Genomic DNA, 12,674 nt, shown 5'->3' on the forward strand with positions numbered 1-12,674 from the left:
GATTCGTAAGCTGCTCTTTTGTTTTCATTGATAACTGTTGGTATCTAAAATTTTCCCATGGTGTTATGCTCTAAAACAGCAAGAGAAAGCAAATGTGTAACTAAATACAAATATGATATAATTACATAATAACAACAATAATTTTGTAATAATTGGAAGGATAAGAAAAGTGCCTAAAACAAACATGTTGTGCCAGAGATGAACAGTAAATTAGACTTTTAAAATGTCTTAATGTTTAATAATCTAAAATGCTGATAAATTACAGAGGTAAAGCTATCATCAATACATATTTTATTTCCACAGTGTCCCTTTGTTCTTGTCATTGTTGGTTGGTCACCTTGAACAGAGAGGGGTGAGGAGAAACACTTTTGAAGACTGGAATATATTCTGGTTTGATTTACAACAGAGGTTTGATGCCTCCTTGATGTGACCCCTACTGTCATAAAGAAATGGACAAACATAAAAGTAGATAAACAAACATCTGGCTTTTATGACATTGACAGCTCATCCCAGGTGTTGTTCCCAATACTTTAAGCACATGTTCATGTCCCCCAGGAGGCTGAATGTAGCTTTCTTGTCGGGGTTACCATACAGCCAGTTAAGCATTTTTTACTTTGTGAAATACTGTGAGAGGGTTTTCCATGTGAAACGTGCCTCTGGAGCCCTAGTTCTCTCCTAGATGTATACATGGTGCTTTATCTGGAGCTCAGGTGCAGAGCGGAAACACGAGGGTGATGGCTGGCTGGCTTTTGTCACATCAGTGTTTCTGACTGCAGTTTTCCTGGCCTAGACAAAAGCTCTGGGAAAGCCTCTTCTCACTTTCCTCCAGAGAAGGACCTAAAAAGAGATTTTAAAATTCACTGCACATAATGTGCTGCTGGCTATTGGCAGGCACCCTGGGAGCTTCAGACAAATGAAGCTTGCACTGCTGGTTTAGGCTGCAATGACCATGACTGCAGGGGAATAGAGAGTGCAACAGTATATTGTGTAACATGGTTGCTGGGCAGCAGGATGGAGAAGAGGATGGAAATCTTATTAAACATCCCTGGACAAGCCAGGGTAATCAAGATCAGTGCTGGACTGGATACCAGGAGCTGCAGAATTGCTCACAATGCAGTATTGGCTGTGAGTAGCCAAGGTTAATAAGGAACATGACTTTAGTTCAGTATAGAACTTGCAGCAATTTGTTCAGAGGATGAAAATGAGAGGTGTGGTATAAAGGTTTTGTTGCCCAAACATGCATCACTTCAGGAGCCGGTGGAGTGAGGCCATCCTGTGAGTTATATTTCCATCCAATAGATCTCTCCAAAGCCTCCTGCTTCACTAAGAGCGTGCACATGTAACAAACCATTAAGCGCTGTCTGTGCAGACATGATGTACATCATAGCCAAGACCTTCAGCCCTGAAAGCACACACTTCTGTATACCTGAGCTAAAGAAACAGCTGGTTGGACTTAGCATGCTATTGCGACCAATAAAAGGGAAAAACCACCCATCTTAAGGGCTTGTACTTCTTTCTGGGTGGAGGGTGGAAGTCCTGACTTGGTAGTAACTGTTGAGAACAGCATTTCTAAAGTGGCAACCCCCTCTCAACACTATGCCTGTTCCTTTTTCATCCTTCTTTGTGTAGCCAAGAGGAGTTGCAAGGGAGAGAGGCGGCCTGGATTTCCCCTTTGATTCTCTCCTACATCTTCTGACTAGAACTCCTAGTGAGGTAATTGAGTGGGAGAGTTGGTGTACATGTCCTTTCCTCCTCCTCTGCTTTCTCGTCAGATTTCAGAATGAGCATAAATACATCCAAGGAACAGATTCTTGTCAAGAGCCAGCCTGGGGAGGCCAGTGAGCCAGCTGTGCCCATTTTTCATGCCACTGAAATAGTGCACACAACGGAGGCACCATGGTGGCCCATGCATTGGAAGGGTCATCCATGCTTTCCAGATGTGGCCCTAAGTTTCCCCCTCCACCTCCAAAAAGGGAGGAGAAGAAAACAGGTTGACATTCTTTGGGTTCACCACTTATTTTTTACGTTCTTGGATTGGCTCGAAAATAGGCTGGGGAAGGATGGCTCTGGAGCCACATTTTGGGACTGTGAGTGCAGGAGGAAAAACTGAAGGAAATAGTGACCTTCCCAACAGATTCTCTCTCCTCCTCCTCCTTGTGCTCAGGAGGGCCATTCCCCCAAAGACAGCCAGCAAATGTCAGCTAGGAGAGAGATTCCCCAGAGAATCTGGGGAAAAAAAGGAAACCAGGAACGCTGCCTGGAATTAGGGGAACTGAGACGGGTCTGTGCTAAAAAGCACCAATATAGTCAACGGTCATCTCTGCACCTACTTAGTAGCTGCCTCTAAGCACTAGCCCTATCCTCTTTTTGACCCCAAAGAAAAGCCATGGTAACACATTCATTTCCTAGGTTCTTTGTTATTTTCAAGAGCAGGACATTCATTGGAGCTCTTAAATTTGAGTACTGAAAATTGGCGGTTGTAGAACAGCAGCACCTTTCATTTGTCCTTCACGTGAGTTAGAAACCTGGTAATTACAAAAGGGATGGGGCTAAGTGGAGCTTGTTGCTGGTCTAAGAGATGAGAAGGTTGAGTTCTGGCTCTGCTTCCTTCACTGGGTGTGGGCAGGAGATTTGTTATAGGGGAATGGCAAACCCAGCCAAAATAGAGAGGAGGCTGCTGGGCTCACATGGGAGGGGGAAGAGATAAAAAGATAAAACAGTTCCAGAGAAGGAACATCACAGTATGGCGCCCCTCTGCCCGTACGCCTGCTCTCATGCCCAAGAGAGCCAGCAGTTCTCCGTGGATCAAGGAGCATGGGGGCTCTGGGAGGAAAATCCAGTTTAGTTGCCACACTCCTCAGTTCAGCGTTGGGGTTCACAGTCATTTTGCCGAGCAGCTGTAGTGGCAGCCCTTGGAAAAGGGACTGAAGCTTCACCTCCTTAGTAGAAAGGGTCTTCCCTCCCCTGTGTTGTCCATTGAAGAAGAGAAGAGAGAAACCAAGGTGTGTGAAAGGGTGTGAGAAAGAAATAGTACAAGAGAGAGAGGGGTGTTATTTGAGGGCATACTGGGCACAGTTTAGACCCGGGTATGTCTACAGGTTCGCGATGTGCCTGAGGCTGCGGGGGCTGTGGAGGTGGAGGGGGACTCCTCATCTGTTGTGTCCCCCTGCTCCTCCTTGTGGAGGCCGAGACTGATGTGGCTCTGCAGTGCTGCTGGGGTCAGCCACTCCTTGGGGAGGCAGCTCTGGAGGAAGGGGATGCACGAGCTGAAGTAGGCCAGGCGATTCACCCAGCGGGGGATCTCTTTCCCACATAGTATCTGTGGAGAAAACCGAAAAGGAGCATGATTAATAATACCAAAACATATGCATGGTGGCAATGTCATCCCCATCTGCACCACCACCTCAGCAGGGTGAATTCCCTGTTCCTCAGAAGAGAGCTGTTTGAAATGTAGGGAGCACCTTCTGCAGTCAGAAACAGCTATAAATGCAAATGACTACACAACTGCTCGAAAAGCACAGAGAGCCCTGCCAGCCATAGCCCTTGTCAGCATCATAGCAGAGACCGGGGAAAACAGTTCATGGCCCTCAATGGCTTTGGCCACTCTGTTCTCCAGGCAGTCCATGGGTAAAAGGACAGGCCCGCTGGTGCTTCCCAACCAAGACAATGACACTCATTTTTCAAGTAGCTCAAAAATTTTGGAAAAATATTTAGGCTGTTGCTGGCCAGACCTTGAAGAGCCCAGAAGCTAAGCCTGACTAGGTGGATAGAGATGCCTGAGAAGCTGTTCTTGCTTCTCGCTTTTTTTCCTCGGGCTGACACACTGGGTCAGTCAAGTTACAGTGTCTGGGAGTCCTTTTCCTATCCTAGCACATCACCCTTTATTTTCTCCTCATATGGTATTTCCTAAGTGTGGGAAAGCAAGCAACAAACAGAAAAATATTAGCTTCTCACCAGGCCTGTGTTTCATCATAGATGCTCCTGGCACTGATTTGGGTTACACTCTGCTAGCACAGATATTGTTTTCCAAGGTAATCTCATATTCAGCACAATGAAACTGCATACAGCAGCTCCTTTCTGCTGTAGCATTTGACTACACATACATACAGGTGCCAGATTTTAGTAGCTGTATCTGGCTTAGGCCGCATAAGGAAAGTTTCCCTTTACATTTTAACATTTCCGTTACCAAACACGGAACAGGCACATGGAACTGATCAGCCGGGGTGCCTCAAGAGCCTGTCTTTAGTAAATATACTGCCTGTGTACACCAGTATACTAGAGCCTGAAGTCTGTGGCAGGTACAGTAGTCATAATACCTGAATTCTCCTTCCCTCCCAGCGCTGTCTCCCACGGAGCAAGACAGGCAGGGAGGAAACTCCATCCCGCAGACCTTGTCCCACAATTTACGTGGATTAGCAGTTCCAGGGTTGTCCATACTGCACCTTCTGCCAATACTAAATTCCTTTGCTCTTCCTCCCACCCTCTTCCCGTCTAAAGCTACACTTAATTTAATACTAATTACTGCAAAAACTAAGAGGGTGTTTGTCTGTAATCCACTAAGGAGATTATTTGGTGAGATGTCTGTTACTGACAATGGAAATGCAGTGCTTAGAGGTTTCAAGAGATTTTCAGGGAGCACGATTGGAGCAGTTGCTAGAGGATGGGCCGTGCCGCATCATAGTTGTTACGGCTGACGACCAGCTGGTCCTTCATGCATATGGCCTGAGCAGAATGATCTAAGCCCCACTCCAACAGTCACCTTGAAGATAAGGGAATTAGCTTGCTCCAGCAGCATGGAGTTTCCAATGAGGTGCAGAGAAGGCAGCAAACTTGTGACTGTGCTAATTTGACTACGGAACTCACTTTATTTTGACATGCATTGTTTGAAAATCAATGTGTGAAACTGAAGACATTATCATTAGGTATCAGGGAACGAGCAGAGCCATTTAGCTGCCAAAATTACTTGCAAGCATAGACTGTTCTTTACCTAATACACCCCAAGGACTTTTATTTCAGTTCTTACCAGTGCTGCATTCTACTTAACCTCAGATACAGCTATATGGATCTGTACTTTTGAAATTTTTTATCTGGGGACAATTACTTTATTAGCAATTCTTTATCTCCATCCAAATCCCTGGTTTCCATTGCTAGAGCTATTGCCTGAGCCTATAAGCAGATGACCTCTCCACCTCCCTTTAAGACTCACTCATAGAAAATTTGCTGATCCATTTGATTTTCTCACCAGACATATCTGATCATTTTCACAAGAATACTGCTGAATTTTTTAAACTGTATTCAATATGTTCTACTTGAACATTGAACCTGAGCCACAGCCAAAAAATGCAGCACAATTGCCTCTAGATTTTGTAGCATTTTTCTTTCTTCCTCTCCAGGAACTTAGGTAACATATTGCCAGTGTAGAAAGTGACTCGGTTTAGGTGTCTTGTGATGTGTATGCATGCACGTGAATTTAGTTCTCAAGCAGTCATAAGTCTTAATAAAGACTTCCCCCCAGATATTAATAGGAAAACAAAACCAGGGAATGATTCTTCAGAAAATTAGCTGAAACAACAGAACAGCACAAGGTAAGACTGCCTGAAATTGAAATACTGTTCTTAAGAGTTGGCTTTCGTTTCTAAGCAGATCCCCTAGTGACTGAAATAGCACTTCCCAATGTGGAAGCAATGCTGAGATGTTTGCCTTTTGTTTATGGGAGCTTCTTCACCCAGAATGAATCAGTGAGGCAAGGAAGAGCCAGAAAAAGAATGGAGATGTGTGGGCATCAGGCCATCAATCAGCAAAGGGCAGTTTGTGGAGCTTAAGGATAATGATGAAGTCAAAGTGGTTTCTGATTCCTCAGTTATGCTTGGCCTCGCCTCTTGTCAGTGAAGCCTCGTTACTATTCCACAGCAAAACACAATGCTCAACAGGAGCAAAAGGGCGATGGCAGGGAATGCCACTAACGCTACAGCCTGCTCCTGTATTTTTCACTCCTTGCCATAAAGCATATTGTGCTGGAGCATCCAGCAGTACTTAGCTCATGGAGAATCATCAAATAAACCTGACTGCAATGGGATTAAACCAACTGAGTTTAAATAAAACAGCACAAGCAAGATGAAGTGGGTGTTTTCCAATTGCATATGAAGACACAGAAAAAATCTACCTACTGCAGCTCTTCAGGGCAATTCTCAACTGAAAACCTCACACTGGAACAATAAACTCACAGAAGCCTGTTACCGTCCGTTGTTTCCACCAGCAGAACTCTTTTTTAGAGGTTTTTATAGTTTAGGATTTTAGGGGTTTTTTTTTTCTTGTTTGCCAAACAAGTGGGGTTTTCTCTTTTGAAGGCGATAAACTTCTCTGTGATGGGTCATGCAGTTGTCCTGTCAGACTTAGCAGATGGTAAACTGTTATGGGTTAGAAATCACTCGTCCTGACCAACATATCAGATTGTCTTGTTACCATCCCTTCAGGAAACTTAACATACCTGTAGTGGAGCCTGAGCTTGACACTTGACAAGAAAGCAGCTGAGCCTCTTAAGCTGACAGGAGAAAGAACTTTAAAGAAATGAACAGAGTCACAGAAGGGCTAAGCCTATGTGAGAAGTCTGAAAGGTAGCTCAGGGTTTAGTTATAGCTTCTCTGAGGCAGAAGACTGTTTGGGATGGGAAACCCTGCTGAGTACATGAGAGGCTGGACTACTGGCAGCAAAGCCTGGGACACCTCAGCCCATGTAGGGCTTCCCTAAGCTTTGCAAACCTCCTGTAAGTAGCGTCCAGCTATCATTGCCGAGCATAGCTCTTCCTCATCTTTCTGTCACTGTCAGGTCCCTGAAGGTGTGAGTTATTCTCACCCCACAGAGGCAGCTGGTCCCCGCCACAGACGGAAATCCAGCATTTTGGATAGCAAGGGCAGCTTGTGATTGCCCACCAAGAGACCTGTCCCCGTTTCAGGCGGAAACTTCGGTGGAGGCTGCATGTACATACAGCTTCCACTGAGCGGCACCTCGTGATAGAGAGCCAAGTCTCCCATAGCTGCAGCTGCTTCTGGGGACTCTGCCTAAGAGCTGCGAATGACCCAGCTGGTATCTGCAGAGTCAAGTGGAAACAGCAGTTCAGACATCCGTGGCTGAAACCAAACATGAGGGAGAAATGGGAGATGACGGTTTGGGTGCTGTTTCTGCCAGCTGTCAAATCCACACCAGGATTTCAACTCATCAAGAAACAACTAATTTGGGATACAAAAAGATCCTCTGAGCACCTTAAGCTGTGTCATTTTCCACTAAACAATCACTGGTTAAAATGTACAAACTGCCCTGGGAGTAAGGACTGCACCCCGTCACTCTTCCCTCCTCTAAGTGCCGTAAGAACTAGGCTTCGTTGCTCATCAAGGCCTTAAAGCTCCCTGCAAAGCTTTACTCTGTGCAGGGGAGCAGCCTAGCAGCTGGGAAACATGGGTTTACATGGAAGGCCACAATGGAAGAAGCTGAGTCTTCTGCCTTCTAAAGGACAACAGTATCAATCTGCTGCATTTTGTGAGGGCTTTGGGTCTATGGGCATATGCTAGACATTGTCTGAGATAGTCTAACAGGCTGAGCCCCTTTCAAAATAAAGCGAAGGGCTGATTAGTTGCAGATCCTAAGAGAAAGCTCTTGAATGCAATAGGTACTGCGCTGTGCTGGATGATGCAATTGGGGCAATTCAGGCCATGCACAGAAGTATAACTCAAGGCACTTAGGAATTTTTTTTTAAGTGAGCCTTTCCAAAGGCACCATGTAGAGCTCCGATCCATGAAAATCAAGATGAGCAGAGGCAACATTACATTCCTCTAACAATACATGCTAATTACTTCAATTCTTGTCTTCAAACTGAGTCTCGGAGAGTTCAGCACTGAATGTCTACTGAACCACCCACTGCCACTTCCACTTAGCAGCCTTGCTAAAAATGAGGTGGCGTCCACATGGGGCATGTATCCATTTGAGCTACTGTACAGTATTCCCCTTGGTGTGTCTTAGAGAATGCAAAGGGCTTTTATTGGCGCCTGAGGAGTCTAACACACCCCAGAGCACTTTAAGAGCAAAGCCTTTAGAGCCCAAGGGGAATCTTTCCAGTGCTTGCATGAGTTGGCTCCTACGAGGCCTAGGCAATATAGCATAGATGATGCTTATCAGAATTTCAGAATAAGGCCATTAGATACAAACCAGCACATCTGCCCAGGCAAAGCTTGCAGGCTGCGCTAGGGTAGCCAAAAAACATATGTAGAAAGAGAAGCATGGCAATGTGATGAAATTAGTACTTGGACACATCTGGAATAAACCATTAACCCAATGCACAGGGACATCTTTTTTACCACCTTGCAAAAACTAAACTGGTAGTACAACTGCCCAGTGCTGGCAGAGATAAGGGAGTCTGAGTGCATCAGCAAGGAACATACCTCTAGCTCTGCACTCCTGATCAGCTGCTGCACATGGCATATATGCTGGAAATAATATTCCTGAAAGAGAACGGACATACAGCCTTCGCAACACACCTGAAAGCACAGTCTCACCTTGGTGGAATTGGCATGCTAGGCTCAATTGCTTGAAACAGATTTATTGTATAGTTACTGTGTAAAAATGACAATTTCTACTCTAGGGAATATAAGTAGCCTGTGGGGATCAACAGAATACATGAGGGGGGCCACTTCACTGGGCCGTGAAGCTGCATGCAGCATGCGTTCAGCAGAGCCAGGAATGGCCTGCATCTTGCCGGGGAAAGGGTACAGCTGAGAGACTGTAAATGAGGCTGAATGAGCTCAGTAATGAGGCTGCGTTCTGGGAGGTAGTATCCCAAGTCAAAAGCAGGAAGGGAAAAACCTTTTAAATTAATTTAAGCAACTGTCTAAAATGCCCCCATTCTCCTATGCAATCCCTTTTTGTTCCACAGCAGGCAGGGCACTGCCACTCCTACAGGTCCTCCCCAGGACTGCAGGCATTTCTCCCATTTAAAGCAGAAGAAGCACCTGCACCATCTCCCTGAGACGAGCCAGGAGTGAGAAAAAGGGAAAGCATTGAAAGGAGGGACTAATACCCACGGTCTTGCTCCCCTTGTGATGCTAGTGGGAACATGTCAGTCACCTCTGTGGTCCTGCGGCGGAAGGACAGAGCTGCCTCTATGCAGGAGTCTGCATGCAGAGAGATGCCAAGAACAGAGATGATGGAGTAGATAGCTCTGGCTCAAACGAGGCAGCTGGCTTGTAGCACCTCAGCACTCACAGGACTATTTCAGCTTCACTGGCCAGGCCACCAGTGGAGAGGCATGGTGGCTGCAAATGTGAAATCTTGATGAACCACATTCAGAGCTGAATTTTGAGTGGCATCACTGATTAGTTATGTACCAACACTGGAGTATGGCAATACCCTCTTTGAGCATGAAGTTCCTTGTAACCAGCACTTATATGTACAGCCAGCAGCTGCAGGATGACAAGGTAGGCAGCAAGTGGCCTCGTAACAGATGACCGTTTTGGGAATACTAAGTATAATTAAGTCTGGGCTCGTTAGTGACATTTAAAATAATGACTCTCCCACCAACTGAATGAGCAACTGCAATTCATTCATATTATCATGATGGCGTGAAGAGGAACTGCCTTCTCTAGCAGGTGCTGTTTCGAGACCAGTGGCTGAGAACAGCTGCTGCCTAATAGGGTCGTCCTTTCCCGTGTTATGGACATGCTGAACATGACCAGGCCAACCCATATGCATAGAAGGATGGACATCAAGAGTATCTATTTTCTCCTGAATAGCTAACCAAGAAAATCCTGTGTTTCGGTCTCAAGCCTTGTTTCCTAACATTAGAGAGCAGCAGGTTACTGCAGGTGGAGATACAATGAGAAGAGAGAGTACAGGAACTCACAGGAACAGGGATAGACCTTCCGTCTGGCAGTATTGGCAGGACTCCTAAGCAAAAGGTTCCAGTCTCTAAAGCCTAACAACACACTTAGACAGTTCATTTACACTCCTGACACTATTCATTTATCAACAGGCAGCTGGTGAAAAGGACAGGGTTTTTCCTTGCCATCTTCATTCGTGCAAAGGAGGCATCTGTTCGCAGGCACTTGCACACACAGAGACTCAAAGGCTCCATGATGGTGCAACTAGAGATGAATTCCCCAGATAGCACAAACTAACTTAACTCCTGCTTATTTATAACAGGTAAGGACATGGAGCTTTTGGTTTGGGAAGACAGATGCAAAGAACAGATAAAATAAAATAGATGGTGCAAAACGCCCACATTTACACCAGCCCCAAAGAGCTTGAGATTTTTTTTTTTCCAAATTCACTCTTAAAATATCTTCACATTTAATCTTTTTGGCCAGGTGGATCTCTTTAAAGGGAAAACCTGAAATAACTGCAGAGGCACATGTGGCAAAATCAGACCATTTTCAAAAAAATTGAAAAGATGTGCGAAAAACTTCCCCTGGGGGGCGTGTGGTGTGGTGATTTCTGTTTCAAATTACTTGCCACCTCATACTATTCCCCTGCACACATAGATAGATAGGGAAAATAGGATGGACTGAGAGAGCTGAAAGATCCATACAAGAGTTATTCCACTAATTGTTTTTGTTGGGCTATAAGACTCATTCAGGATAGCAAGGCTAGAAAGGTTAATGATGGGAACAGATGTTTATATTTTTATAGCAGCCTTTATTCCAAGGACTTCCCAAATACTTAATAAATTTTAACTAATACAAAAACTACACCTAGAAATCTCATTTTGCCACGGCAGAGAAGCCACATCTGGAATGCAATATAGCAGTTTATTAACCGCATGCAGTCAAAATTGTGCATAGTTACAGGCAGAAACAAGAGAAAAAGTGACATCCATCTGAAACCATGAGGATAATTTAAGGGTGCAGGACGCCTTTATTAATAAGCTTCTTCTAAACATATGTGGCAGTTAAAAACCAGAAAACAAACACAGCCTGTTCCCCACAGAGCTAACAACATTCAAAGGCTGCTGCAATGAAGCAAGTCTTTCCATCAGCTTCAGTGAGGACTGGCTCAGGTGCCAGGAAATAAAGCTGTCCTAATGTTCTTTCATGCTCTGTACTTGGTTTTTTTGTTTGTTTGTTCATTTCCTTCTCTCCTTTCTGTCTGTTGGGAGCATTGTGTCCCCTGCCATTAACAGAATTGCACATAGGCTTTTACACAACAAAACACCTATCTCCTCCTCTACAACAGGCAACTGAAAAGCAATTGTTGACTAAGGAAAACACAGGTCTTACTGTCTACTGTCTTACTTGTCTACTTAGGATCTCCTGAAGACTGGTTTATAAAAGCTTCTGCTGCTTTTGACTGGGACTCAAATGCCACCTGAAGCTCCCTTCTCTGGTGTTTAATCCTTTCTCTCTGATAGCTTTCACGCTAAAGAGAGCTTCCTAGTTTTTAATAACATTATGATGAGAACTCACGTGTGCCTGGGGATGGACCTGAAAAGCTTTAGGCCTGAATTATTCACTGATGATTAAAAAACTGCCCTCATTTGGTCTTTGATTCAGCAAACCTACCTTTTTCAGAGAATTTACTGAAAGTCAAGCTCCTCTAAGGAAAGAATGATTCTGATGTAAGTTTGTTATTTGCTGTCAGCTGTGCCTTGGCTGAAAAAGGATAGGTGAATAGCCAGAGAGAAAAGAATATGCACTGGCTACCATCTCCTGTCGCTTCAGCACAACTCCACACCCTCTACCAGTAAAGTAAGATCCGTCTGTTCTACCAAAGCTCCAACCACATTGACAAAGGACAACCAAGACAGCCACACCATCAGGGAAGTATACATCACACATAGCTCTAAAGCCAATCACAGAGATATCTTACACTGCAATTCAGTTACGAGAGATGCGTATTTTCCGCTATCACACTGATACACAATGACAAAGCCTCTCTCTGCTACTATCAATAGGACAGATCTTTACCAATAATACAAAGAAAAGGGGAAAGAAGCCCTAGCATCCAGCCTAGATGTGATCCGCATGCAAGCAAGCCTGATTGCGCCAAGATCATCCCCTGCCTCCCAAGGAAATTCAGATTGTGTGGCTTCACCAAGCATTTCCATCCAATCCGGCATGCACGTTTAATAATATCACTGTGGTGTCAGCATCAATAGTTGGTATGCTAGATGCCTACTTCAGTCCTCTGTAACCATCAGGTTGCAGGATTCACTGTGCAGACTCCATCTGTTAATCTTCAAGGTATTTCCTATTGGAGACCATCCTTGTAGGCTGATTTGAGAGAGTCCTGCTGTCTTCGGGAGACTGGGAGCTATCTACCTCCCAGGTTGAGCATTGCAGCGCTGCAGCTCTAAGACTCTGGCTGCAAAGCATTTGACTGTGACAGGGTCCATAATCCCTGCCCTGTAGGAGCCAGCCTCATCTAGGGTGCTAAAGAATTTTCCAAGACGGACCTAAGCCACCTCAGATGCTTAGGAGACTCTCTTCCCCTCCTGCGTCAACAAAAATGGGCCAAGCTTGCTTCATTAGCCACCAGGCCTATTTTCCAAGGCCCCTTCAGCCCAAGAACAAGACCCCCAGTTCCCCAAAATATTTTTCTCTCTCTGGAAATTTCTGCAAATCCTACAACTTCAGAATGAGCTTCTAAAACCACAAGCACACGAATTCTGATTTAGGCCTCTCTCTTCTCCT

At 45.0% G+C, this 12,674-nt stretch overlaps 1 protein-coding gene across 1 annotated transcript in view; it reads right to left on the reverse strand.

Moving 5' to 3' along the window:
• Positions 1-2,405: 2,405 nt before the first annotated feature.
• LOC103918301 (desumoylating isopeptidase 2-like) overlaps positions 2,406-12,674 on the reverse strand; it is a 22,693-nt gene continuing 12,424 nt past the window's right edge. The window contains exon 5 of the mRNA XM_009325597.1: positions 2,406-3,319. Within this exon, the coding sequence (XP_009323872.1) occupies positions 3,077-3,319 (243 nt within the window). The 3' untranslated portion in view covers positions 2,406-3,076. The remainder of the gene's footprint in view (positions 3,320-12,674) is intronic.

Source organism: Pygoscelis adeliae, unplaced genomic scaffold (genome assembly GCF_000699105.1).
Source record: "Pygoscelis adeliae isolate BGI_AS28 unplaced genomic scaffold, ASM69910v1 Scaffold356, whole genome shotgun sequence".
Classification (NCBI taxonomy): Eukaryota; Metazoa; Chordata; class Aves; order Sphenisciformes; family Spheniscidae; genus Pygoscelis; species Pygoscelis adeliae.